Here is a 27,855-nt window from a genome sequence, read left to right on the forward strand (position 1 = left end):
CCCCTCCCGCTTCCTTAAATACGGCCCGGCACAACTTTTCTTAAGGTAGCGCTTGGCAGATCTGAGCTCGCCTGGAAAATGGCCGGCGCCCGGGAGCTTGGCTCTGGATGCAGCGGGGAATGTGTCGGGCTGGCTGCGGAGCCAGCGGGAGCGGCGGGAGGCACCGGCGCGCTGCCAGCGGCTCTGCGGAGCGGGGGGTGCTGCTCGCCTTCCTTCATCCCTCCCCAGGGAGCAGCTCCTGCGGGGAGCTCCCCTCCACAGCACACTCACCATCCTCTTCTGCCCCCATCACCCCAGGCAGGGGCACTCAGTTAGACTTACCTGAAAATATCGGTGTTTTCCCCAGAGCCGCAGGTGCCGACACCAAGCTCACAGTCCGGAAAAGCCTCGGCAAACTTCTCCAAAGCAAATCCAATCCACACAGCTGCTCCCTGGCCCTGTTGCCTTTGAAGTACCTCTGACAAGGCTTGTCACAAACCCCCTTTTTTTTTCTTGTTTTCTTTTTTTTTTTTTAACAAGGAAATAAAATGCAAATGGCCGTGTCACTGCATTGATGACTGTTGGGTTTAGTGGAGGTGTTGTTCTATTTGTATTTGATTTACACACTTTTACAAGTGACTCTTGGTTATCAGCCTACAAGAGTTTGATCAAAGCTCTTGGCAGGCACCAGCAGCACAAGTATTGCCTCTGGAAAGCCAGAGGAGAAATAATTAAGCAATTTCAACAGGAAATAAAGTCCCACTCTTTTTTTTTGGTAAATAGGAATAACAAAGCACTGAAACAGGACAAAAGCCCCTGCCTCGGCCGCCTAAATTTTAGGCTGGTTGTGGAAAATGTTCATCAAAATCCTAGACCCAGGCAGAGGGGAGGTGGGACAGCAGGATACCTCTGCAAGGGCTGGGCTGGGCAGGGGTGGAGATGGGGCCCAGCTCAGGGTGATGACTCCCTGAGGGGGTTTGGAGCCTTTGGGGGATGGAGGAAGCACTGCATTGCACCAGGTGATTGATCCAATTATGGTGATGGAGATTCTCTCTGGAAGAAGATTGTTGCCTGAGGACTTTAACCCCGCTGAGCATTCGCTGGATAAAATCTGCATCCTTCATTCCAAGAGCAGGAACTGAGGGAGGCCCTTCCACCTTGCACAACCCCTTCCTTGCAGGTGGCTTTGCACACCCGAATGCGATTAAATTCCATCATTTCAGAAAACAACATTTCCTCCAAAGCATTCACTTTTAGGAGAGCAAATATTTCTCACCAGGATGGTTTTCTACCCACTTGCAGCAGCCCAGGTGCCCTGCAAACCAGATCACAGCAGGCATCCTCCAGAACATCTCCCCACCTTTAGCACGCAGGCCCCTGGCCAGGAAGATCCTCGGGGATCTCTCCCTCCCTCCTTAGGACTGTTTGTTTCTGCAGCCAGAGATTAGGATCAAAAGGTTGGTGAAAACGATTCTTCCCACTCGCCAGAGTCAGAGGGAACAGCACAATTAGAAACACATCAGATGCTTGACCCACGCTCGAGCCTGCAAACAAAAGTTGCAAGGAGAGGCTGATGTTTTCCAGGCCCAATTAGCATAATGTTGTAATTCCCGAGCTCTCGGGCTGCCTGCACCCCTTCGCCCCGGCGCTCGCCGGCTCCAGCTCCCTCCTTCTGATCCATCACCATATGCCCGTCTTTTACAGTTCTTTAGTGCGTGATGCTCAGAGAGTGGATAATTAGCTAAATGAATTAATTGACATTCATACTTGTAATTAGCAACCGGTTACAAGCAGCTATTCTCCTTGGGACAGCTAAAATTTCTCGGGGATTGGTGTTAAAACACTGGAAAATCGTTCGGGGTAAATAAGGAGGGCCGTGAGCGCTGATGGCGCCCGGGCTCTGCCCGGGCTGTGAGAGCCGCATCGCGGTAAACAAGCCCGTGCAAAAGCGGAGCAGGCTGTGGAACGTGTTGGATATGCCGCCGCTGCTGCTCGGGAGGAGGAGAACTTTCCAGCTTCGGAAGAAATGCGGGCCAGATGGGCGGCCTCCAGCCGGCGGCTCCCACCCGCTCCCGGCTAACCCTTTCCACCCCCTGGTACCGGGGAGCTCGCAGCCAGGCCCCGGCAGCGGAGGCTGCTCAGGCAAAGCAATGGAAATTGGATGTCGTGAGTGTTAATTAAACCATTAATTACTGCTGAGAGGAAGGGGGAAAAAGTGACCTATTGGTTTTATCGCTTGTTGGAGTAGTTGGGAGGATGAAGTGCTCAGGGGCTCGGCAGTGGGGGAAAGGGGCTGCGGTATGAGGTTGATCTTCGTTGAAATGTAGGTTTTGTCAGATTTTTAGGGGATGCTGGAGATGCTGCTGATGCAGCCACAGCTAATCCCAGCACTCCTGTGAGGCCAGGAGTGGGACCCGCACTAGGGACAGGGTTAGTGCAGCCTGAGCAGCTCTCCTGTGGGGGCAGACCACAAGAGGGGCTTGGACAGGCTGTCAGGGGCTTGGTCCCCATTGGGGGCAGACCACAACAGGGGCTTGGACAGGCTGTCAGGGGCTTGGTCCCCATTGGGGGCAGACCACAACAGGGGCTTGGACAGGCTGTCAGGGTGTCCCAAACTGCAGGCATCCCACTCCCGCCCGTGGGGTGCAGTCATCACCCCCAAATCCTGACAATCTGCACCCACAGCTCCTGAGAAGAGATGTGCAGGGACCCCACGCCCCCAAAATGTAGCAGGGGTGGGTGAGCTGAAGGTCTCTTCTCCCTGGAAAAGGCCAACCAAAACCTGGACACCAATGGGAAGAAGGGAGGGCAGCAGGCAGGCACTGCCATACAAATGGCTCGTTATGGAAAAGAGGAGAAAAAGTGATACTAATGCACTTCATAAATCAAACTCTCACGTCTTGCTGCATCAGGAGCTCTGCACCAGCAGGGAGGAGAGCCTGGGCTGGGGCTACAAGGGACCCCAGGGAGGATGAGCCCTCCAACTGCTCAGGGACCAGCACTGGGGTGCCCTGCCCTGTGCCACTCTCTCATCCGGGCAGGCTCTGCTCCCCACGGTGGCTGCAGCAGCTCTGGCTGGCACAGAGGCAGTGGCAGAGGGTGACAGGACAGGGTGATAAAGTGCCACCCCACGAGCCTGGGTCTCCCTCAGAGAAGGGCTCTCCCACGGCTCCTGGCACGGACTCAGGGCTGCATCGCTCTGCCAGGAGTCCTGTTCTTGGCTCCTCCAAGCTATCAAAGCTTTAGATTTCCCTGGCAGAGCCTGGAGTTTGACTGCTGGGGAAAGGGACAAAAAAAAAAGCCAATCTCAGAAGAGAGGCAGTGGGAAAGGCTGGGCCAAGGAGCTGTCATGCCATCCCTTCAGCTACTACACACCCCAGTATGTTCTCAAACACACTGCACAAGATAGCAGGGAGGCTAATTTTTCTTTAGCTGCAGGCAAAAAAAAAAAAAATCAATTACAAGGTAACCTATTTTTCAACTCCTCCATTGGTATTTACTTAATTCAAGGCCGGCTTGCCCACCCTGCCAGGGAGAGGATGAGGGAGGCTGCGTGCCAAGGGGCTGAGCCAGGCTCTGGCTCGCTGTGGGGTTGAGTTTGGGTTTAATTGAGACACCAAAGCTCAGAGCAATGAGGTTTGTGTGGATGGGACAGCATGTGACATGGGGCACCCAGGCAGAGTCCCTGGGTGGGATGGGGAGCACCAGGGGCTCCCTGGTGCTTGCAGGGCAGCAGGAAAAGCCCAGGGGGAAGCAGGACTTTCTGGAGAAGGTTTGGGAGGTGCTGGTGGCCCATGAGGGCAGGGACTGCAAGGGGGGACCATGGGGACAGGAACAGCTCCAGGTGTCTGCAAGAGCAGGCAGAGCCCCAGGGAATCTGTGGCGACAGGGGGTACATGAGGACAGGGCCATCCCAGGACAGTCCACAAACACTCGGACATTCGGAGGGGTGACACAGACACAGGACACGCGGGGGCACACGGGGACAGGACACTGGGGGTACACAGGGACAGAGACACGGGGAGGGGGCCACAGGACATTCCTGAACACAGGGACATAGGATCCCGAGGGTACACAGGGACAAGGACCCCCGGGGGACACAGGTGGGACACAGACACCCTCGGGGGGACACTCAGACACAGGACACGGGGGGACACACGGACACGGGGGGACACACGGACACGGGACGCCCGCGGGTCCGGGCGGTACCGGCGCCGCCGCACGCCGCCAGGGGGCGCCGTTGTTCCGAGCGGCGGCGCCCCCCCGCCCCCCCCTTACCGCGGCCGCGGCCGCCCCGGCCCGGAGCCGCGACCCGCCCCGCCCGTCCCCGCCCGTCCCCGCCTGTCCCCGCGGCCGGGGGCGGGCACCGCGGGGGGACGGCGCCCTCCGGTACCCCCCGGGCCCCCACGGAGCGGCGAGAGGGCGGGAGGGAAGGAAGGGGGGCTGTGAGGAGGAGGGGGCGGGGCGGAGCGAGGCTCCGCCAATCAGCGCGCGGCGGTTTCAAGAAGCCCCTTCCGCGCCCCGCCCCGCCCGCGCGGCGCCGCGCGGCCCCCGGGGGGGACCCGGGCCGAGGGGGGAGGGACCGGGAACCGGACCGGGAACCGGACCGGGACACGGCCCCGCTGCCCGCCCTCCTGCCCGCTGCCTGGGGGAGGGCACGAGCGGGAGCGCATCGCCCCCACGCGTGCCTGCGGCCGCGGGGCTCGGGTGCTGCCAGCGCGGGGCTTCGCCTCCGCGTCCTGGGCTGCCGGGCGAGGGTGGCACTCGCCCCCGGGTTACGGTGGGGACGTCCCCCAGGCCCTTATGAATAATGCAGTGTTATTAATTATGCAATTTAATTAATTATGCGCATGCAGCCTCTACCAGCGGATCGCTGCTGCTGCTGCCTACATTAAAAGCCTTTTGCTGGTTGGGGCTCTGCACCCCGGAGCCGCTTAGGGCACCGGCGATGTTTTGGCCCTGGCGATGTTTTGGCACCGGCGATGTTTTGGCCAACGCCGAGCTCCCTCCAACCGCCGGCACAGCTGCGCGGGTAAACAGGAAACCCCAACACCGCAGCTCCCGCCAGAGCCAGAAACCCCGAGCCCACGGCAGGCAAATACTCCTTCCCAAAAACATCAGCGGCTCGGCGGGCGTGGGGACGGGCGGCAGCCCCCCGGTAGCGCTGCCCGCCTGCCTGCGCCGGGTTCATTTGAATGCGAGCCATGCAGAGCGCTCGCCACCGCCACTGAGGTGTGGAAATCTCGCCCAGACGAGGAGGGGGTTCTTTCCTGCTCTCAGGTTTAGAGGGGGAAAAAAAGCCTTATTAGAAGACAGGGAATTTTAGGCACCAAATCCAGCTGCTCCCAGTAGCTGTGCACACTCCAGGGCGGCTGTGGAATGAAGGGGGATGGAAGCCCCTCTCCTGTGTTGGATGGAAGCCCCTCTCCTGTCCTCCACATTAGCATCTCCAGCAGTCATCATGGAGTTTTGGTTTTCCCGTGGGAAAAGGGAATACCAGGCTGGCCGCAACATGAAAAATAAACCAACCTATAGCTTGGTCAAATTTAAAGTTCGAAATGCAAACTGCCGGCAGCGGTGCCTGGTGGGAGGACAGTCCTGCAACAGGCTGGGGTGCAGTGTGCCAGGCAGGAATGCAGCCTGTGCAGCCAGGATGGCAGTGGTGTCCCTCTGCCAGAGCACACTGCCCACACTCCCACTATGGACAAGGGCCGTGCCACTTTGGGGGCTCATGGAGCCTTTAGAGCTGCTGCACCTTTGTAAGTGCTGGGCACAATTAAGGATGGGAATTTTAAAAACGCGTTTATTTTTACAGGTGATGTTCCAGCAGAATATTCCCAGTGAGTTGACAAGCACAGCAATGGGCACCATAAAGAAGATGGGTAGAGGCTGCCGGACAGTGATGGACCAACAGTTCAAGGAAGGGGCCAGGAGAAGGGAAGCTGCTCTGGGAGGTCAGGAAAGGCCAGCTAACCACTAAAACTTGGGAGCATTTTGATATCCTGACGAGCCCTGGTGGCAGGGGTTGGAGGGCTCCTTTCTGCTCCCGGGAAGTCAGGGATGGGTGCAGGGATGTCGCCAGCCCAGGCCAGGAGCAATAAAGCGCCTGGAGTGATGCAGCAAAACAGGATGGAGTCGCGTGTCGAAATAAATCATCCATGGAGGCAAGGCAGGGAGGAGGAGGAGCAGGTTTGCTGCTCTCAAGCCTCCCTATGTCTAACAAAGCCTCAGAAACCCCAGGTGGGCAGCAGGAGCTGGGGCAGGATCCAGCCAGCCGTGTCCCCAGCTGTCCCAGAGTGGAGCCGGTCCTGGCCAGGCATCCCGCTGCTCCAGCCCTCCCAGGAGCCGGTTTTCCCATCCCTTCCCAGCTCCCGCAGCTTCACCTTGTGGCAGGCAATGCACGGAGCTGCCAGGAGTGATAAAATGGCTGTCCCCCAAATTTATGGAGTTTATCTGTGAATAACTCTTGGAGGTGAAGCGGCCGTTGAGCCGGGGAGGAGGAAGGCTTTACCTCGGGAAAAGCTCTCCCAGGGGCCGTGCAGGGCAGGCAGGAGCCCAGAGCCAGCTCCAGGGGCCAGCAGGGACGTGTCCCGTGCCCCCAGCTTGCAGGGCTGGGGCATGGCCGGGGCGAGCTCGCCGCTCGCCCACGCTGGGGGAAGCCAAAGGCTCGTTTCCCATCTGCAGCGTGTTTATTAGGAGCTAAGTCATGAAGAGGCTTTGGCACATCTCCGTGGCTCCCGCCGAGCGTGTTTAGCACAGCAGAGATCGCTGCTTCTTCCAGCAGCACGTGCGTGCCCGGGATTTCCGTGCCGGCCAGGCGTTGGGCCCCGTGCTCTCTCTTCCCATGCCAATCTTTTCTTCTCCCCCACAAAAAAAAAAAAAAGTTGTATCAGTGAGCTATGGAGCAGCATCCTTGTTCCTGGGGAAGCACAGCTGAGGCTGAGCAGGCTGGAGCCTCCCCCTCATACCCCTTCCCCACTCTGCTGCAGTAACATCCATCCTAAGTTTCTGAGCCTCTGCTAATTTTGCAGGCCGTTAGCAAAGCAGGCACTGTTGCAGCCAAACGAGGCTGCCAATGTTTCCTTTAAAAGCTGCTTTCACTCCGAAGGACTCTTCTAGATGGTTTGCTTTTAATAGCAGGCTGCAGGGTGCAACGCCCAGCTCGTGGCCAGGGCTCTCTTTGGAGCAGGAAGGGACTGGATGGCACTGGGAGCAGGACTGGGGACGTGCAGGGAGGCACACACATCCATCGTGGGCCATGGCAGTAAAAGCGTGCATCCCTTTCCTGGTTCAGACCAGCAAAGATCCTCACCCCCTGGCAGAGCTGATCCCACTGCAGCCCATTTCCTCTTTTCTTCCTCACCAGCTTGTGGGGGAATTCTTTACAGCAGAGGGGGACAGATACAGCTCCCAACCATGGTGACTCCTTCTCAGAGGAGAAGGAGAGGCCAGAGGAGCCATGGAGAAGCAGGAGGCAGTGAGGTCAGCGCACTGGTAGGTGTGAGTGCTTTGCAGAACCCAATTGCTGCTTCAGTATAACCAGACTCAGGAAAATGAAGCTGAAGTGTGAAAAATGAAAGTGAAAAGATAGGAACCAACCCACGGCTATTTATTCTAAAAATACTGACCTAAATACTTAAGCGCACATATAAAAGTAGTTGTCTTTGCTGATTTCCTTTATGAGAGTCTCCTGGTTTGGTTATTATTTCACTCAGAAACCAGAAGATGAGGATTTTTGGAGACATGGAGACTGTGTTCTAGCCTGGCACTCCAGAAGTCTTTTGCCCAAAGCTGTATGCCCAAATGTCATCTGAAAGCCCGGCTTTGAAATTCATTCATTAAGCTAACGAGGCCCTGTGGTGAGCAGCCCTCGCCTCTGCTATCAGAACAGGAAAGGTTTTGGCAGGGTCTCTGCAATGGCTCTCGTGTTTCTCCATGGGTGGGATGATGGCACTGGCCATGGACATACTGTGGGCATGGCAAAGCCCCCAGAAGAAATCTGGGAGCAGAGGGAGGCACTGGGGCAGAGATCTTGGCACAAAGCATCCCTCAGCTTGTGGCACTGGCAGAGCTGGGCTGCAGTTCCCATCTGGGCTGTTGTACACATCTGGGCTGGGGGTCACATCTGGGCTGTTGTTGCAGGCAGTCACCAGCCTCTGCCCCCTCCCCACTCATCTGGCAGCAGCCAGGGCCAGGATGTGGGGAGGCTGTGGGCAGCCTAAGTACTGAGCCTGGCTTAGTGCAAAACTCCTGGGACCAGGGACATGACATGGCCATCACAGAGGAGCACCTGTCCTGCAGGCAGCCCTCTAACTAGGTATTTTGGAGTTTCCAAAAATACCTCCCTGGAGGTGTCTGGGCCAAGCAGTGGGGTGGATGCTGAGGGAAGCCCAGGTGCAGGAGCCCAGGCAGTGCATGGGGATGATCCCTGCATGGTCACAGCCCCCGATGCGGCACCGTGACCTGCTCTGCACGACCTTCCTGGGGAAGATTATGAAAGTGCATTACGTGTGGAGGCAAAACGGATGGAGGAGCAGGCAGGAGTGCTGGGTCAGCAAGTCGTGCAGGCTGGATGAGCAGTGAGTGCTCAGAGGGAGAAGGAAGACACCGTGCTGAAAACAGTAAAGGTAAAAGCTGGGTGGGGGGGAAGTGGCTCCCTGCCTGAAGGTCCCAGTGAGGAGACCCAGTCACAGCAAGGTGCAAGCCAGGAGAACATGAGCTTGATAAAATGGGCTGGTTTGGGTTTTTTTTAGTTAGGAAAAGAGGTGCTCAGTGCCGTGTGGGAGCAGGATAGGGCTCCCTTTGGAGTGTGGTCTATGGCCTGGGGGCCAGTCTGTTCCACACAGTGTTCTGCAGACCAGGGGATGGATGAGCACCAGCCAGGTCTCCTCACTGCCTGCTGGGAAGTGAGGTGGCCATGCATGGCTGGGTGTGTGAGCAGAGCTAGAGCAAGCCTTCCAAGCAGCAAGAGCTGAGTTTGAAACCTTGGAGGATGTTGCAGAGGCGAGTGTCCCTGAGGACACTGGCTGCAATGGCAGGCTGCTGACTGGAAAGCCTTTCCTATAGCCCTGAGGTCCCCCTTCCTCCCACAAAACTCCCAGGAGCAACGGAGGAAACCCTCGTGGGCAGCAGAGCCAGTTGGACCACAGTTCACCCTGCAGCAGCTTTTTACCTAAAATAAGGCTGCTAAAATAAGTACCCAAACTGTCACCGTGCTCGCAGCAGATTTACAGCTCCATGCACGCACCTGGCACTGGTCCACCCTGCTGTGGGAGCAGCCACGGGGCCGGTGGCAGCAGGAGGAAGGTCTGCTGCAAAACCCAAGGTCACCCTCTGTCAGAGGTGCTCTGGCCCCGTTGCAGGGCGCTGGAGGGGGTGGCTGGCTCGGGGCACATATCAGGCGGAGACAGATGGAAGAGGTGACAGATAAGGGACTCAGCCTGGAGAAGAAACAGGAAAGATAGGACCCAAAGGCTCTGCCCCAGCAGAGAGAGGAGGCTCAAAACCAGCCCCACCAGAGCTGGATTTAGATCCCGTAACGCCGGCTGGGCGCCTGTTCCCTGCCTAAACCCCTCCTTGCCGAGGGCAGGGGGGTGAGGAAACCACTGGTGTTGAACTGCAGACACTTGGTGGGGCAGTGGGGCTTCTGCCTGGCTCCCAAGGCAGCTGAAAACTGCTGCTACTCTGGAGAGGCTGCGAGCCTTCATTGAGAATGGCTGGCACTGGGCACAGCTTGGAGGCTGTCCTGTGGGACGGCTGAGAAAACTCCAAGACGGGCACCATCCCATCATCTGTAGGGTCTGCAGGCACACACAGCTCTGATGAGTCCCCCTGGGAGGGTCCCTGCTATGCCATTGCCATAGGAGACTGACAGGCAGACTGACTAACCTCACTTCATGCCAGTGCCCTGCTTGGCCCCACATGGCAGCCACCAGAGCTCAGCCACAGGGAAGGAGCAGGGTCAGACACAGACAGCACCACATGGGGACGTCAGCAGCACTGCTGGGAGCCAGGTTGGGGTTGTCACCTTGCAGGACCACAGCTCCTGCATGCAGGTTTGCTTGGTGAGGTGATATTTCATTGCAAAATGTCCCTGCAGGGAGATGCAGGCTAGTGGCAAAGGAGGTGGGGACAAGGAGAATCAGACTCGCCCAGTGGCACTGGCAAGAGGTGGGCAGAGGTGACACTTTGTCAGGGTAACCAGGGTCTGACATTTTGGGTTTTGCCTTTGCCCCGTTCCTCAGGAGACAAACCACAAGCGTGAGTTTGGGGCTTGCAAGTTGTCTGTGCCCCTCAGACAGAGAAGTCCTCCTCAGCTTTATCTCTGTCACTTTCTCCCTTTGTGCCTTCTACCTCCGTTTGTCTCCTCTGCAACGACAGGAACCCACCGAGTTAAGATCCCAGGAGCGCCAGCTATGGGAATGCAGCATGGTTTCCCAGCTTTCCCTGGGGAAAACCCAGGAGCCTGTGTCCCACAGGGGTGCTCCTGCTCGGCACTTTGCAGTGCCTGCCTGCAGCCGAGGTTAGCGCAGGAATTGCGGGTGAGGATTGGAGCTGCCACGCAGGGAGCTGCTGGGGAATAGCTGCCACGCTTTACATTCACAGCCCATCTATTTTGCAATAACTTCACCATGATGTTCCCACATAGACAAGCCTAAGCTAGCATAGATAATGAAATGGGTTAAAGGAGACAGGCGGAGGGAGAGGAGAGGAGCCAGCAACTGGTAGTAAATCAGGGAGAGAACAGGGTTACTTTAAATTCAAGGTCTTGGTGGCAGGGCAAGTTTGGTTTGTGCCAAGAGGCACGGGGTTCAGAGGATGAAACACAGCAGTATCTTGTGGTGGGGCCACCAACTTGTGTCCCCCACCAAACCCCACCCTGCTCCTGTCATTCCCCCGTGCCTGCCCCATGGGCGTCACTGGGATTAAGCACAGCCAAGGGAGGGCACCCATCCTGGCTGGTAAAGGGTGGCCAGAGGATCCTGAAGGAGGATCCTGGCAGGGCAGGCAGTGGGCTCTGCTCTTCAAGGGGAAGGTCCTGCAGGTCCACATGAGCTCTCGGTCAGAGCCTGGGGAGACCCAACCACTGAGACTCCCCCACCTTTGGCACGGGCTTCGAGGCAGTCCAAACAAGCTAATTAAATCCTGCTCTGCTTAATCAGAGCCATTGAGCACCAGTCAGAAGAAATTAATCCCGTGTTTTATTAGATGCTGTTTGAAGTCGTGTTTGGCACCTCGTCCTCAGTTCTCATCTCCTTCTGGGGAAGGAAGAAGGACATCTGTGGGGAAGAGCGAGGGTGCAGCAGATGGCAGCGGGGATGATTCAGGGGCTCGAGGAAGGAGCTGCGACTCCAGCGGCATCCCTGGGGGGGTGGAGGGAACGAGACACCTCTCCCTGCATCCCACAGCCTACCCCTCCCCACAGCTGAGAGTCTGTGAGCCAGGCAGGCATCCCAAAAATACATGTTCCTCCGCATTGCATGCTAATGGCTCTGCTCGAGAGGTCCCACCGCAATTAAAGCACAAGGAGCATTAATATGCAACGTGGAGAGGCCACTCTTCCCACAGCTACTCCCTCCCAAACCTGTCCTTCCTGCTGCACATCCCTGCCCACTGGGAGCCTGCCCACGGGGATCCCACAGCAGTCCCAGCGGAGCCGCTGGCAGCGTGCAGTAAATTTGAGCCTTCCCTTTGCTGTGCCCAGGGGATGCTGCCTTTTCCCCCTGGCACCCAGCACCTTCTCCTGCCTTCGGGCTCAGCGGAGCAGGGTCTGTTGGGTGCCCACCAGGCGGGTGCCACGCAACGCAGCCCTGGCATGCGAGACACCCTGACAGCTGGGAAAAATCCACAGGCAGGTGTTTAAAACAACCAGCTGGGTGATGGTTTGGGGTTTTTAATGACTTCTGGTGCTTTAATTGCTGCAACCCAAGAAAAACTCCTGACGAAGAAAAAGTCTGGCCAAAGTAGGGTAGCCCACAGGTGGCCCTCCACACCTTGGGAGTGCTCAGTAGCCTTGGTACATCCTCCTGCAACTCAGCTAGGTGAAGCTGCTGGCTTTGGGTGTGGGGAATTTATTTTTTTTCCCTAAATTTCCTGTCACAACTTGCGTTAAAACTTTGCAGAGCCACTTAATTGCGTTCTGCGGTGGTGATGATATGAAATTAGTCTCCCTTCTGATCTTTAGCTAAGTTGGTCCAAAGCACCAGCTTATAATTTGCTCTAATCATCGGGTCGCGGGAGATGCGAAGGCAGGGCCGGTGCACGGTGGATTCACACGGGCTGGGAGTTTCCGCCCTTGCCATGCTGGCATTTGGCACCTGGCAGGTCGGGCTCTGCCACCCTGGGATGGCAACATTGATAATTTCTTTTGGTGCCACTTTGGGAAGGCTTTCATCAACTGCTCTTGGCCGTTTCCTCTAGGAAAAGCTGGGATCTACAGCTGTGCGGAAGAGAGGAGGGAAAGCAGAGGTGGTTTCCTGTCTCCCTTCTCGGCCTGCTCTCTCCTCTGAGCATCTCAGAAACATCCTCCACTCCTGTCTGGAGACCTGGAACCAGACTGCTGAAGGCACCTGGAGAGGAAGGAATCCTGCCTCCCATCTCACTTCCCTGGGCTTGCTTCATGTCCCAAACTACTCCAGGGGTTGGGGAGAGCAAGTGGCTGGGTTTTGCCTACTCACCTATCCCAGAAAATCAGAGTTACAAGAAAACAAGCTCCCGATGAACAGGAGCAGGGCAGGGCAATATTCTGGGCACAGAGAGGCCCTTTTGCTGCCGAGGGCACGGCGCCCATCATTCCAGTGGCATTAGTGCTTTCCACCTCCACGCAGGAGGTACAGGATATCATGGTATTATTTTTAACCGGGGATATTCAGTGAACTTCTCACGTGCTGCTGGAAGGTCAGATTTATCCCATAGCCTCAGTCCCAGGGGACTCTCCCAGTTATTTTTGAACCCATCAGAGCAGCAGAGGAGCAGAAGGATGCAAAGGCTCGGGAGACACAAAGTCTGGGGTTTGTCTGGCCTGTCCCTCTGGTCTGTGCCGCAGAGGCGTGCGTGGAGCAGAGCCCCTCACGCCTGCCTTGTCATTGCCGCAGTCACCCCGGTCCCCACCATAAAACCCAAACTTGGGTTTTCCTTTTCTTCTGAGACGATCTTGGACGCCTGCAAGTTTTGATCCTTTTCGACCTACCGCATTGCAAGACTTTTTTTCTTTCCCGCCCCCCACCCCCCAGTTCAAGTTAAACCTCAATTTAACCTGTGAACGAGTTTGGCCCTGCTCGGGCAGGTCCCGATGGCCGTGAACATTCCCACGGGCGCCGCAGCGCTGCCGCCGCCGCGGGAGTCCCTCCCCCGCCCCGCGGCTCCCCCGCCGCCGCCCCGAGCCTCCGAGCCCTCGCACGGAGCGCATGGCCCCGCTCGCACCCGGCATCCCCCGTGCTGTAAGCGCAACCTCCCCGTTCCAGCGGGGGGGAACTCATCACACAGCCCCGGCCAAGCGCGCAGCGGCCGGCCCGGCTGGGTTTTGTTCAGCCAGTCACTCCGGAGGGAGAGGTGAGGCCAGGGCAGGGGGAAGGAGCTGTTTGAAGCCCTTATTTTCGTGCTGCTCCAACATCTGTCCCCATGGGCACCGCCACCCGAGGCCGGCACTGGTGGTTAGTTTGGTTCTGCAGGAGCAGATGTCGCTGGGGCAGGGACGCAGAGCGCTGACTTTTACACCGGAGGTGCGCTGGGACACAGCGCGGCCCTGCCCAAGCCCCCGGAGAGAGGCGGAAGGGCTCCCCACAGCCCGCCCTGCGCGACCCCCGCCCGGCCCGCAGGGGGGGGCTTTCCCCGCGTGTTTTTAAGAGCAGCGAAGCGAACAAGACCCGTGACTGGAGCTGGCAGCCAGGACACGCTGGCCCCAGGCTCCACTCAGGGCTGCGCGCAGCCGGGCGCGCCTGGCCCCGGGGTGACCGCCGGCAGCGCGGGGCTGGGATGCGCGGCGCCGGGCGGGACCCGGCGGGGCCGGTCCGGAGGAGAAGGCGGCGTGCCCAGCCCCCGGCCGCCTCCCTTCTTCCTTCTCTCTGTGCCTGCCTCCCGCCGGGTCCGTCCCGCCCGGCGCCGCGGAGCGGCAGCGCCCGCCCGGCCGCACCGCCGCTCCCCGCGCCCCCCCGACGGGCGGTTTCAAGTCCCCCCTTCCGAGGTCTCCGCGGCGCCGGCCAATCAGCGCGCGCTGCGCGCCGCGGCCCGCCGCCTTAAAGGGCCCGCGCGCCGCGCGGCGCTGGGGAAGCGGCGCCGCCCGCGGGCCGAGCCGGGCGCGCTCTAGGACCGCGCGCCGCCGCCGCCGCCCGCCCTCCCTGCCCGCCGCGGGAGGCCGCCCGCCGCCTCCGGAGCGGGGCGTGGCGCGGGGAGGCCCCGCCCCCGCCGGGCGGTGATTGGCGGGAGCGGGCGCCCGTCGGCGGCGGGGGCGGCGCCCGGCGCGGCCACGTTCGGGTGCGCGGCCAGCGGCGCGTTGGGCGCAGCGAGCGGCGGCGGGCGCGGGGCGATGGGGGCGCGGCGGCGGCCGGCGCTCTGACAGCCCCCGGCGCTCCCTCGGCGGCGGGCGCAGCGGCTCCGGCGGCAGCGGCGGCTCTTGGCGGCCGCCCCCCTCCTCCTCGGCGCGGACCATGTTCGCCAAAGGGAAGGGCTCGGCGGTGCCCTCGGACGGGCAGGCGCGGGAGAAGTAAGAGCGGCGGCGGCGGCGGCGGGGGGAGCGGGGCGGCGGTGGCGGCGGGCGGCTTTGTGCGGGGCGGGAGCGGGGCGCCTCTTCCTCCTCTGACCCGGCGCTCGGCTGTTGCAGGCTGGCGCTGTACGTCTACGAGTACCTGCTGCACGTCGGCGCCCAGAAGTCTGCGCAGACCTTCCTGTCCGAGGTGAGCCCCGCCGCCCCCCGCGCCCTTTGTGCGCCGCCGCACGCCCGCCCTCCATCTTGCGCGGGGCGGCGGCGGCGCCGGGGGGTCGCCGCGCGTGGGGGCCCACGCCCACCCGCGACCACCCCCCGCCCGCACCGCCCCCCCCTCCCAACCCACCCCCCGCCGTCTTCCTCTTGCCCGCAGATCCGGTGGGAGAAGAACATCACGCTGGGCGAGCCCCCCGGCTTCCTGCACTCCTGGTGGTGGTAAGTGCGGGGGTGTCCCGTCGCGGGAGGGAGCAGCCCCCCGGGGGCGGAGGGGTGCGCGCCGGTGGCGCGGGGCCCCACGGGGTACAGCCCCGGTAGTGGCGTGAGTCAGCAGCGGCGGCGAGCCCCGAACCGCCCCGGCTCCCGCTCCCCGCGGGCGTCGAGGCGCGGCGGAGCCACCCCCGGCCCCGCGGGAGCGGCGGGCAGGGCTCCCGCTGGAGAGCTGCCGGGCCAGCCGCAGGCACCGGGCTGTGCCGGTGCCGCTGGGGCGCCCAGGGGAGCAGGGCTGGGCGGCTGCGAGGCTTGTAGAAGTCCCTGAAGTCTCACGGGGGTTATCCCTTCAAGGTGTTGCCTCTTGAAGGCTACTTTTGCTGCCTTAAGCGCCCAGCACGCATCCCCGCTCATGACGGTCAGGTCCGAGTAGTTAAAGCTGGGATGCACAGCTGGATCCAGCTGAGGTCCCAGCGCTCACCTGCGCTGACCTGGGTGCCGGATCTCTGATGAGTAACTGCTCTTCTCCCGTCTCTCCCTGCCGTGCAGCGTGTTTTGGGACCTGTACTGCGCAGCTCCCGAAAGGCGAGACACTTGTGAACATTCGAGTGAAGCCAAAGCCTTTCATGACTACGTGAGTAACAAGTTTCTAATCCTCGCGGTAATTACGGCGTTGGGGAGCTCCGGCGCACCGAGAGCCAACCTAACGTAACCGACTGGCAAAAAGCGTGGGTTATTTTTTTTAACCAGCAATGTTCTGATTTGACTGAACAGTATTTCATAATGTTGCAATTATGTAAATGAGCTCAGATACTTATCTTAAGCACTTAAAGGCATTCGGGCTAGTGGTAGAATTCAGAAGTTTTGCATAGTGATGGGCAAGAAAGCATTTATAGAGGGTCGACGGCAAGATATTTCATGCTGAGGACACTTTGGTGGTGAGATGTTTTATGCTGAGGGCACCTTGTAGGATGGGCGGGGGTTGGATTTTGGTGGGGCGCAGAAGGGGGAATTCCCCAAACCGAGGTTGAATGCCCCAGTTAATATCTCCCTGCCTTTGGCAAGGCTGGGGGCTTCCTTGGTTTCCTCCCTTGATCCCAGCAGGGCAGAGGTGATGTCTTGTTGAAGCTGGTGTTGCAGACCCCCGTTGGTTGGTTGTTGTGCATCTTGGCTCTCCGTGGTTTGGGTTGCTCTCTGCAGAGGTGGCAGCATGACCCAGGGATGGATGGTGGCATGCTTGAGTCTGATGTGTCTCCCAAAGGATCCCACTTGCCAGGGGTGTGTGGCCTGTCTGCCCCATGGGCGACGGGTGGGCTGCCCACTCCCGTCCCGCACGCGGTGCCCGCATCCGCAGCGTTGGGAGGAATTTGCATCAAAGGATTAGTCACCTGGCTGCGGGCTTGGACCCCAGTCAAGTGCGTTTAAACCTTGTAGCAGGAGCTGGTTTTGTCTGCTCCGGGGAGACTATGGTATGGAAACCATTTTTCCTCCCTTCCCAAGTTTCTCGTTGCCTCGACATGCCTGGCTTGGGATGTGTGAGGGTTTGCTGGTGAGCAGTGCCAGGAGAGCATCTCGGGGACCTCCACGGCGCTCTCACACGCTGGCACTGGGCACTGCGGTCACCCTGGGGCACGGGCAGTGCCAGAGAGGCTGGGCTGGCTGCTGAGCTGCCTCTTGTCTCTTCCCACCCCGCTGGGTCTTGGGAGAAGTGTGTCTGGGTATTTGCTAGGTGGAGTTTGTCTGTCTGTCCATCCCTGTCGCTGCTGTCTGCGCTGCTTGTTTTCACTGGGTTGGATTAAGATGGTGAACTCCTGAACCAGGGGTCAGAGCTGATAACCAGCAGCACGTCTGGCAGTTGTTGGCTTCTGCTCGCTTCCTGGATGTTTTGGGGCAAATTGCAGGGGTTTTGGGAGCCCAGATGGGACAGTGGGCTCATCAGGAGCAAGGCAAAGGTAGATCTTTGGGCAGCAGAGCCACAGGTGAAGATGACATTAGCAAGAAGGACCTGGTAATGTTCCATCCACAGCAGCCTCCTCATCGTGTCTGAGGATTTAGTGTATTTAGAGAAATTAATCTTTTTTTAGCTTGGTAATAATTCTAACAATAGGCCCTGAGTGCATTAGATGATTCGCATAAACTTCTTTAATACACATTGCTTTAAGCTTACAGTAAATAGACACAATCCTGATTGTTTTTAATTCTCAGTGTAATGCACTTTTCTAACAGCCCCAAGTGCTTTACCTTTTGGGGAACTCCTGAGATTTTCACTCCCCTGTGCTTTGGCTTGGCGGCACTGGGTTGGTTTCCCCAGGCATGTTTTGGCCCCAAGACAGGGCTTGTGCTTCTCCGTGGCGTGGCTGCTGACGGATGCTCGCGGTACAGTCCCTCTCTGAGGAGTGGTGTTTTCCTGGCACAGCATGTACTTTGCAGGGCAGGGACCTACCTGGCCAAAACTTAAATATTGACCAAAGAGCCCAACTATAACCGTGGGAGTGTGAATAGAGCCTTGTTTCTCTCCAGCTTCCGGGCAGGCTGCTGGTTCTGGTGAGGGTGGTGGGCAGTGTCAAACAGCAAACCCAGAGAGCCATCAGTGGTGCATGGCAGCTAAAACGGGCTATGAACCCCAAATGGGGCTGGATCAGTGAGTCATGAATCGCTTCATGTGGTGGTTGTGGTTAAAAATATCCCAATCTAAGTCTTGCCCCAGGTTTGTAGAGCATTGTGTTTACACTTGGCCAGCAGTGGGCAAGCTCCATGTGTCCTGCTTGGTGTTTGCCCAAAGTGTGGTGTGTGTTAACCCAGATATCGTGCTGCTGTAAGGACAGAAAGAGGGGATGTTTTGGCATGTCACTTTCCCAGAGCCAGCACTGGAGAGGTTCTTTCCTGGGACACAAATCTTTTGGGAAGAGGGAGTAGTTCTCCTCGTTAGCAGGGTGGGATTTGCATGGTGTGTCATTTCCACTTTATTTTCCAGCATAACTGTATGAAAACTGTTAGGAGCAGCAGGACAAATCACTGATTTCCCCCTCCAGTTCTGAGTGTTTAAATCTTCAGTGAGAAATTAAAGTAAGTAAGGAAATTAAGAAAATAAGGAGAAACCCCCCACTCTTTTTTTTTTTTTTTGAGGGGACCCTTGAGAACTGTTGAGTCTTGTGAGTGCTTGGAAATACTGCTTTTTACCTTACCCCTAAGGTTTTTCTCCCAAGCTGGGACAAAAGCCTGCTGGGACTTGGTAGAAAGGTGCTTGTTGGGAGAAGAGTGATGGGAGTGGGGATTCACCTGGCACAGGCAGGAGGAACGCTGCTCTGCTCTACCCTTCCATCTCTGGCACGTCTGTGCATCTGTTAACACAACTATCGCGTTGTGTTGGTCGGAGGGTTGTTAGTCATCCTCTTCCACCTCTCCCCAAAGAGTTTATCCAAGCTAACAACCCCACGAGCACCAACCCTAAAACTCAGCCATTGGTTTAGGTTCCTCCAAGCCCCGTGGCGAGCGGGCCAGCGTTCCAGCACGCTCCTGGAGCTTGCAAGGGGATCTCTGGTCATGACAGGGGATTTCAGCCGCCGCGTTATCTGGGAATTGGCCGATGGCTGCTCGCAGTTGAGCATTTCAACGCCGTGAAAGCCAATACAATTTGAGTTAGCGGTGATGACTGCCAGTTTAAATACCGCAGTGAATTTCTGTCAAAGAGCTAATACATAGAAAGGGGAATTGCAGAAAACTTGATCACCAGAACCACTTCAGTCGATTTTGGCCTCGAGCTACAGAAAATGAACTTAAATCTAGTTGACTGTTTGCTACATACTTTTTTGTGGTATTGCTCTGACTGCACAGCCAGCTCATGTCAACGTGCAGGAGAGAAAACTCGGGGTAGCCTTTAGCTGATGAAGACTTTGACTTCGTCATGCCCTGGCTTTGTTTCCCCCAGTTTCTTCCTGAGAAGGACCTGCACTTGGGAGCATTTGAAATGCTGTTTTCTTTGCAGCACAAGATCTGTGGAGCTGTGGCTTCAACTTGCCATTAACGCAAAGCATTGATTTATTTGTTTTTGTTTTTAACTTTGGAAAGCTGCTGCAGTTCTTTCTAACTTGGGTCTGGAAAGATGTCTGCAGCAGTGGGGGTGGTTGCTGCTGGATGTGCAGTGTTTGGTCTGGGAAAAGATGGTTTGTTTGGGGCTCCTGTCTTCCTGTCTTGGATGGGGACAACCAGGGCTCCTCCTTTTTATATGAAAAAGTCCCCCTTAGGGAGATCTCAGGGGTTTCTGAAGCTCATGGGGATGGATGGATGGATGGATGGATGGATGGATGGATGGATGGATGGATGGATGGATGGATGGATGGATGGATGGAGAATTCAGGCTTGCTGGAGTTAGTGTGCTCAGTGGAAACAAGGTGAAGCCCAAGAGGCTGGAAGGACTTTGGTCTACTGGCTGTACAGACTGTAGGTGTCCCAGGGATGGTTCTTCCATGCTGAATCTGCCAATCACGCTCCATCCAGGTGTGGGGCAGGCATCACTGTCTGGGTTTTCTTGGGCTGCAGGGGAGCATTTCCTTGTCACAGCACCAGCTGCTCCCTGGGGTCTGTGTGGCCAACTCACGGCATGGTGCCCTGGCAGGTGACATGGCTCTCTGGGACCCCTGGGAAGGGATGTTCTTCATGCCTGAAGGCTGTGACTGTCTCCTCTCCCATTCCAGGCTCTCTTGTTCCAAGACCAGGGAAGGTTGTAAGGCCTTGTTCAAGGCACCCATGGCTGTGAGGGTGGGACCAGCAGGTGTGAGAGGGTTGATCCATGAGTTCCTCCGTGGTGGTGATGGTCCATAAGAGCTTCTCCTGTTGTGTGCAGCCAGTGTTGCGAAGGAGAAGAGGTGTTTTTGGGGCAGGATTAGTGCAGTGCAGGGACAGGGGTTGGGAACAGCTTTGTGAGCCCCCACAGGCATTGCCTGAGCCCTGGGCATGTGGCTCAGCAGTGGCACACGCAGCTCTGTCCTGTTTCCATGTGGGACTGTGTTCTGTCTGGGCTCCATCCAGCTCCGCTCTGCAGGGACAGGGTTCCCTGGTAGGTAACCGGAGAGAGGAGTTTCCTTCAGGAGTGGCAGGCTGCCAGGAGCAGCTGCAAAACTCCACATCACTTCAAAAAAAAAAAAAAAAATTGCAACAAAAATAAATAAAACCAGATATTCCCTCTCCTGGCAGCGCTGTGCTCGGCCTTCCCTCCCAGTTAAGGGTACTGGTGAGCCTGGGTGTCCTTTAAAGCCTGCTCTTGCTGGAGTACCATGCAAGGGTGGATTAGTTCAATATTATATTTTAAACAACACTGGCTGTCATGACAGAGCAACCTTGGCTTCCACACTTCCTGCTGCCCTGCAGCAGGACCAGGGCATTGCAGAGCAGCACCTTTCCATGGGTGATGCTCGTGGAGAAGGCTCCATTGTGAAACCGGAGGTCAGAGCCCAGAGCTTATGTCTTAGTCTTTGACTGGGGAGCCTAAATATTTATCCTGTTCTGTCCCTAATGAAAACAAATTGTCAACAGTTGTTCAGTAACTGACTAAATTAAAATCTGTAATTAGTCAATTAGATTAAAGAGTTGGCACAACCTGATTGTATCATGCTGGTTAGGTTATTAAGAGAAAGGGTGTGATTTTTAATTACTGAATGCTAATTTTGACGGTTTCAAATAGAAACAGACGTTCCCCCCCTCCACCCCACCCCGAGTGCCTCTGCAAAAGTAAGGCAGGGGATGGGTTTTATATCAACAAATGGTGCGAACACGCAAAGTTTCTCTGGCTCCGGTCCGGGAGGGGGTTCTCCAAAAAAGCCGGGAGCGGGATGGGAGGAGAGGAGGGATTTCTCCGATTCTGCCCGAGGATGGGAGGGCACATGGGACTTTTTGCCACGGCTGGGACCCCCCTACATGGCTGGCTGCTGGGGTCTGCTGCTGCCCGTGGGGGTCCTGCCCTGCTGCCCCGTTGCCCGTCCCGGTGCGTGCCCATCCCTCGCCTTGCACGAGTGCAGCAGCGAGCCAGACTCCAGTATTTTTTCTTTTCCCTATTTTTATTTTATTTTATTTTTTCTAGTATCTTTTTAATCCCCCTCCCCCCAGTGCTTGAGAGGGGCCAGCTCGCAGTGGCAGGCAGAGCCCGCAGCGGGGAGGAGGAGGAGGAGGAGGAGGAGGAAGGCCTTGCGTGGCGAGCTCGCAGCCCAGCGCCATCCCATTGTTTGCCCCGGCGGCCACGTGGGCGAGCGCGGTGAGGCCGGCGAGGGGACCCTACGGGGGGAGCGCCCGCCCCCGGCAGATGCTGGGCCCCGGGCGAGCACAAAGCTCGCAGCCCTGCCCTCCCCGGCCTTCGGGGGTCCCTTCGCAGGAACAAAGAGGGCGAGGGGCCGCCGTGCCAAGCCGTGCCGTGCCGGGAAGCCGCGGCCGGCACGGGCGCTCCTGTCCGGCGGCGGGCGGTGGGGAGGTGTTAGGTCAGGACGCCGTCTGTTGGGTACGAGTGGGACTTTCCTGTGCTCCTGATCATTTCCTTCCTTACCTTGGAAACTTGGATTTTCTCCTACCTTTTGTTCCCTATTTTTCTCTTGTAAAGCTGTCCCTGGTTCTATTGGAAACAGCTGCCGGAGCCGGTCCTGGGGAGCGGGCGGGGGGCTCTGGCTGTTGCTCCTCTCTCGCCGCTCACGGGCAGAGCTGGCACTGCCGGGATGGCACCCGGCTGTGTGAAGCCCTCCCTGGTGGGGGTGCTCCGGGGGGAGCTGCTGCAGCCTCGTTTGTTCCTGGTTTTCCTTGGGAACAGAGGGGATGGCAGAGAGATGCCAGAGATGCAGCAGCCGGAGCACCTTGTGTCCAGCCTGGCTGGGATCTGCCCTGTGCCTTGTGTCCAGCCTGGCTGGCACTGGGATCCAACCTGTGCCTTGTGTCCAGCCAGGCTGGCACTGGGATCTGCCCTGTGCCTTGTGTCCAGCCAGGCTGGCACTGGGATCTGCCCTGTGCCTTGTGTCCAGCCTGGCTGGCACTGGGATCCAGCCTGTGCCTTGTGTCCAGCCTGGCTGGCACTGGGATCTGCCCTGTGCCTTGTGTCCAGCCTGGCTGGCACTGGGATCCAGCCTGTGCCTTGTGTCCAGCCTGGCTGGCACTGGGATCTGCCCTGTGCCCTGTGTCCAGCGTGGCTGGCACTGGGATCTGTCCTGCCCTGCCCCCAGGACACAGCATGGGCTGGATCCTGGTGAGCATCACACGCCCACCTTGCCAGCATCCCACTCAGAGAGGCTCCCTGACTTCTGCTGAGGCTTCTGCTCAGCCCACAGGCGCATTCTTCCTTATTTCCCAGAATCTTCTCCCTCTGAATCCTCACCCTACAGATTCCTGGGGGTCACCCAGGGCTGGGGTCTCAGCAGAGCAGAAACAGTGCTTTCCTCCATGCTGGCAGGGAGCAAAAATGTCTCTGCAAGTAAAGAAATACCTTACCTCTGCCTAGGTTTGGGGGTTAGGTTTTTTCTTGGTCTCTCAAAACTCCTGGTCGTGGCCACAAGTGCCAGGAGCTGAGTTCAAAGCTACAGCTGTGCAGTCAGTGGGGGATTTCCAGAATAAGGGATGGCTTCTGCGTGCTGCTGCCTGTGTGTGATGGAACCCCACTGCTCACCCACCCACCCACCCATTGCCACCTCCTCTCCTCCCCAGAGCGGTGACACCAGTCTCCTGTGCCAGTCAGGGCAAGAGGGGCACCTGGGTGGCTTGGGTAAGATTCAGGTTTGGATGGGGGCACAGCTCTGTGTGTTAAGACCAGCTTTTCTTTTGTGTTGAATTTGTGCATTTAATGAATATATTTTTTGTTCTTTGATAAGAGGAGAAACACTCATTCTCCTGCCCGAGCTTAATGTGGCATGCATGGTGACTGTTAGTATGAAAATTAAGCAGAAGACAAATATATACATATGCAGTTACATCTGGGGAATATGCACTGTTAGGATGTACATGTGGATAAGGACAGAGGGGTGTGTGCCTGTGTATTTGGGAGTGGTGGGACAGAGCAGTGCTTTGTGCCCAGCCATCCAATGCCCTCCCACTTGCCTTACTCTTCCTCCTCCGTGGCCTTTGCCACCACCACCAATGGTTTTTAGCAAGGTGATTTCCACCTCTGGGCTCCCCGGGCTGGGTGGGAGCCTGCGGGGTTGATTGGTCTGTCTGTCTGTCTGTCCATGTGTGAGGCTGTGCCTGCTGCCTTAAGATAAAGTCCAAAGGAAGACCTCTGGCTGTGTCTTGAGCTAACATTTTCTTTTTAATTTTTTTCTCCTTAATGTTTCTGCATCAACCCTTGAACATTTGATCTGGTGCCTCTCCTCCTGGGGTGCGGCAGCTTTCTGTAGTGAAAATGAGCTCTCACCACCCCTCCTGCCTGCCTCAAACAGGGTCTGGAGTGGGGGGGGGGGGGGGGGGTTTCCTTCCCATTTATTTTCCCTGGATTTGGGCTGGCTTTTTTTTACAATCTCTCAAGGCTGAGCTCGCACCTATAATTGGAATTTTTTGGCTACAAACTGAAGCAGGGGGGATGCACTGCAGCAGCTCTGATTTGCTGGTGAGCATGACCTGCCCAACACAGCTGGGGTGCTGGCATCCCTTGGCATTCTCAGCAGGTAAAACAGCCTGCAGCCAGTCCCTCCTACCTGACATGGATTTCCTTCTGTGCCCCACTCCCATCCCAGCTCCCACCCACACAGCTGTCATTGTACCTGGATCACCTGGTCCAGCACTGCCCAGTGCCCACCGTGACAAGTGGCTGGCTGGCATCTCCTTCCTTCCAGAGCAGCCTTGCTGTGAGCTTGTCCCAGGCCTTGGCTTTGTTTATTTACCCACTTCTAGTAACTGTAAGGTGGGAAATGCCCCTTTGTCACCCCATGGGTAGCTGGCATTGCCCAGCTGTGTCCCCAGGCAGGTGGCAATGTTTTTAATTCAGCCTCTGGGTTGGTTGGTTGGGGTTGTGGGTTTTGCCTTTTTTTTTTTTTTTTTTAAAGTAAAAAAAAGGCAGGGCACGCTGAGGAAGGGGGCAGGGCTCTTCCTTGAAGCACCCTGGTTTGGGGTGGGCAGATAAGGGTGCTGCGTCACACTTGGCTCCTCTGCCCTGCTAAGCCCAGCAGAGCATCCTCCTTGCCCTCCTGCTCTGCCCAGCCCTTGCTGGGTGCTCATCCTGCTTTTTGGGGGCAGCCCCATTAGGGTGAGGCAGCCTCTAGTGCAGAAGCTGCTGGAACCCCCACAGGCAATGCTCACAGCGAGGAGGCAGAGGTGCTGTTCTCCCCCTTGGCTCCTTTCTGCCGGAGTGCTGTACAGCTGATGGGGTGTAAATCACACCCAGCCTCCCTGTGCCCATCTGCCAGCTGAATGGTAGGGGGGGGTCATGGCTGGTGGCAGCTTGGAGTGACTTTCCATCACAGCTTCAGCCCCTCTCCACTGTCCTTGTGGCTCTGGGGGAGTACCTGCTCCTCCCTGAGGAGCAGAACCTGGGTCTGCCTGTTGGTGCTGGAAACACTTTGGCTGTTGGGGTCTTCCTGTGCAAGCTGTGAACCAGGAGGTGGGTCTGGTTCTGTGAGACCCTCTTGGGGTCTGGTTGGGGGCAGGGACAGCCATGCTTTGAAGTGCTTGGTCTCGTCACGGGGGCTTTTGGCAGGGATGTGCCTTGTGGGATATGGCTGGGGATGGAGGTGGGGAGCTCACAAGGAAGCCAGTGCTGCTTCACATTGCATATGGGTCCCCTCAGCCCAGCTCAAGCGCAGTTTTCCATAGAAACCCCAAAACAGATGGTTTTGTTTTATCCTGGGTATTACAGCACCAATAACACCCAGGTGCTTCACACCTTTGCCAGTCTCAGCTGGAGAGAAGGTCCTGGCTGAGGCTCCCAGGGCTCGTTTCATCGTTAAAAGCAGATTTACTTGCTTGTCCCGGAGCCCTTCAGGGTGTTGTGGCACGTCCTGACAGCTTGTCCGTCCTTACCTGCAGTCATCAAGGAGTTTTCAACATGACTTATATAAAGCCTTTGTACTTGGATTGCTCCACTGTGCTGCACAATGGCTTCTTTGTCATCCTGCCAGCTAATTAATTTTAACTTTTACCGTTGCTCCAGCGCGGTGCGTCGTCCGCCTGGTCCATTTGAAGCCTCCCCCCCAACCTTAAGTGTTTTCCAAGCAGTTTGACTTGTTGCTGCTGAGCACTGGAGAAACCAGCTGGCCCCACTGGTGCTCATCTTCTGGAGAAGGAGCTGCCCTCACTCTGCTGCTGGAGCTGGGGCTGCTGGAGGAAAAGCCATTAGGAGGCTCAGGTTGTCTCCAGTGGCTTGTTTCTCCTGGCTGGCAGCTGAAGGTCCCCACAGAGAACATCCTCTGATGAAAATAACAGGCTCTGGCTCCCTGGCTGGTGATTGGCACCACGAGGATCTCACAGCCAGAGGTGAAAGCCTTGGCTGCCTCTTCAGGACAAAACCCCTTGTGCCTGGGGATGTCTGAGCATGGGGGACTTGACAATGGTGATTTCTGGAGGGTTGGGCTCTGTTTGGTTGCGCTCTGGAAACTGAGTGCTTTTTGCTTGCAGCCTGTGAGCAAACATCTCCAGCACAGCATTCCTGATGTAGCAGGGAGCTTACCCCTGGTACCTCCAGAGCGTTCCCAGGGGAGCTGAGCATCTCCTCAGAGCTGCCTGGAGAAAAAGTGTGACCCCAGCTGGGTGTCCCAGCCCTTGGGGTGGGATGAGCCAGGGTGTTGTCCTTTCTGGGTAGGAGGGATGGAGATGGCCACATGCATAAACATCAGCTGAACGTGCAGCCCTGGGGTTTGTGTGAGCAGTGCTGTGGCAGGGGGAGTTCCCCTCTGCTCAGGATGGGGACGGTGGCAGTTCAGGGAATATGGAACTGCTGCCTTTGTGTTTAATCTGGTTATAAGGATGGCTATTAGAGATAATGAATTTTGCCTGTCCCCACTGTTGTAATACAAGAACCCAACTGTCTTTCAGCACGGCGAAGGTCACTCCTCTTTATTTCTGGTTGTAAATATTGCTGGTTACAGATGTTTGGGGTTGATGGACGTGGCTAATTAAGTTTCTCCTGTCAGCTGGTTGGCAGGGTGCAGGGGTGCTGGCATGGAGGTGAGGTCAGAGGGCAGGATCACAGCCAGGCAGCAATACCAGCAGCCACTTAGCATGGTGTAAGCCCATCTCACTGCAGCCCCTCAGTGAGAGCAAAGCTGGGTTTGCACTGAGCCTTGCCCCTCTCTTTATTATGAATTTGGAGCAGGCTGGCGGGAAGACGGTGACTTTTGGGAGCAAGTTTCCATTTTGCTGCCCTCATTTGAGGGGAATTCAAATGAGGACACCTGCTGTCCCCAGCCTGACCCGAGAGTGGGAAGAAGGGTGCAGAACCCCTTCTGATTTTTACCACGGAGTATCTTTTACACCAACACCAGCAGAGTCTTTTTCTTTCCCACAGAGGCTAGCATGGAAATGACAGTGTGCTGGCCAGCAGAGCCGACACCCCACATCAACCCAGCACCAGGAGGGGCCGGGGGCCCCTTTGGTGGGGCAGGGGGCCGGTTGCTCCCTGGTGCTCATCCAGGAGCCGTCCGCGTGCGCTGCCTGTGCGCCTGGAACGCAGCACGTGCTGCTGCTGTGCTCCCCGGCTCCCCCCGCGCACCTGATTTATGCCGCTCCACATTTTCTCCTCCTTTCCATGCCTCTTTCTCCTCTCCCTCCTTTTTCTTTTTTTTTTTTTCCCCTCCCTTGTGCTGCCTGTGCTTTGCCTTGCTCGTTGTTTTTTTTTTTTTTCCCCCCTTATTGCTCACAGGCCTCCCTGTTAACCCAGCGGGCTGCAAGATTTAGGGCTCCCTGCCTGGCGTGCAGTCTGAGTGGGGTTTTATTCTCCCAGAGGAGGGAACTGTGATGCCCATCACCCCACTGGGACACGATCCTTGCATGTAGAAAGGGCTGCTTTTATTATTCTGTTTTATGGCCACAGAGCACAAGTCGTGCATCCCTGTTCTGGATGCTCCTGGCCATGGGTTGCAGCAGAGCTGGTGAGGTGGCCACGGGTGCCCATCGCCTCCATCCCGACGTCTCTGCGCCGGCCATCTGTCCCCTCCTGTGCGGCGCCGGGCTGCCGGCTGCTCGCCGAGCCATCAGGGCTTGCCCAGCGTCTGCGAGGCCACCGGAGGAAAAAAAAATTACAAAGAAAAAAAGTTCCATTTTTGCTTTGTTTGCCCCCATTTCATATGCAGAACCTGACTTTTTGTTGCCTTTTGGGGAGGGGCTTTTTTTTTTTTTTTTTTTTTTTACTCCCCTGCTGCCGTGCCAGGCGCATCAAAAGTTTGCTGGGTCTTGTGTGTGTGTGCGGATGCCGAATAATTTTATTAGCTGCCTGGAAGGGAGCCAGCCCGGCGTGCACCGTGCGGGAGGTGGCTGCTGGGGTGCCTTCCCTTTGCTTCCCCTTCCCAGCTGCCCCCCCTTGGCCTCCGCTGCTCTCCTGTGGGTTGCATCATCAGCATTACCCCTTCATTTTATTTTTATACCTATTTCTTAGGGAGGTTTTTGGTTTGGTCGGTTTTGGTTTTTTTTTTTTTTTCTCCTTAAAGGGTTAAAACCGATGGGGAAGTTCAGCTAGCACTTGCAAGATATGGTTGCCTTAGCAACAGGCCTCCTAATCTGGTAGGTGACCTGAGAGACTGTGGAAGATGCAGGGGTTGGTTTGGCATTTCATTATTTCATGAGGCTGCGGCTCTCCA

The 27,855-nt window shown here is 57.2% G+C and overlaps 1 protein-coding gene across 3 annotated transcripts in view; it reads left to right on the top strand.

Annotated features, from left to right (window-relative positions):
- The first annotated feature begins 14,492 nt into the window (after positions 1-14,492).
- SSBP3 (single stranded DNA binding protein 3) overlaps positions 14,493-27,855 on the top strand; it is a 53,877-nt gene continuing 40,514 nt past the window's right edge. For all 3 annotated transcript variants that reach the window (XM_084211549.1, XM_084211551.1, XM_084211550.1), the window contains exons 1-4: positions 14,493-14,680; positions 14,798-14,870; positions 15,054-15,115; positions 15,656-15,740. In XM_084211549.1, the coding sequence (XP_084067675.1) occupies positions 14,625-14,680; positions 14,798-14,870; positions 15,054-15,115; positions 15,656-15,740 (276 nt within the window). In that variant the 5' untranslated portion in view covers positions 14,493-14,624. The remainder of the gene's footprint in view (positions 14,681-14,797; positions 14,871-15,053; positions 15,116-15,655; positions 15,741-27,855) is intronic.

The sequence above is a fragment of the Fringilla coelebs genome (genome assembly GCF_963513975.1).
Source record: "Fringilla coelebs genome assembly, chromosome: 9".
Taxonomy (NCBI): Eukaryota; Metazoa; Chordata; class Aves; order Passeriformes; family Fringillidae; genus Fringilla; species Fringilla coelebs.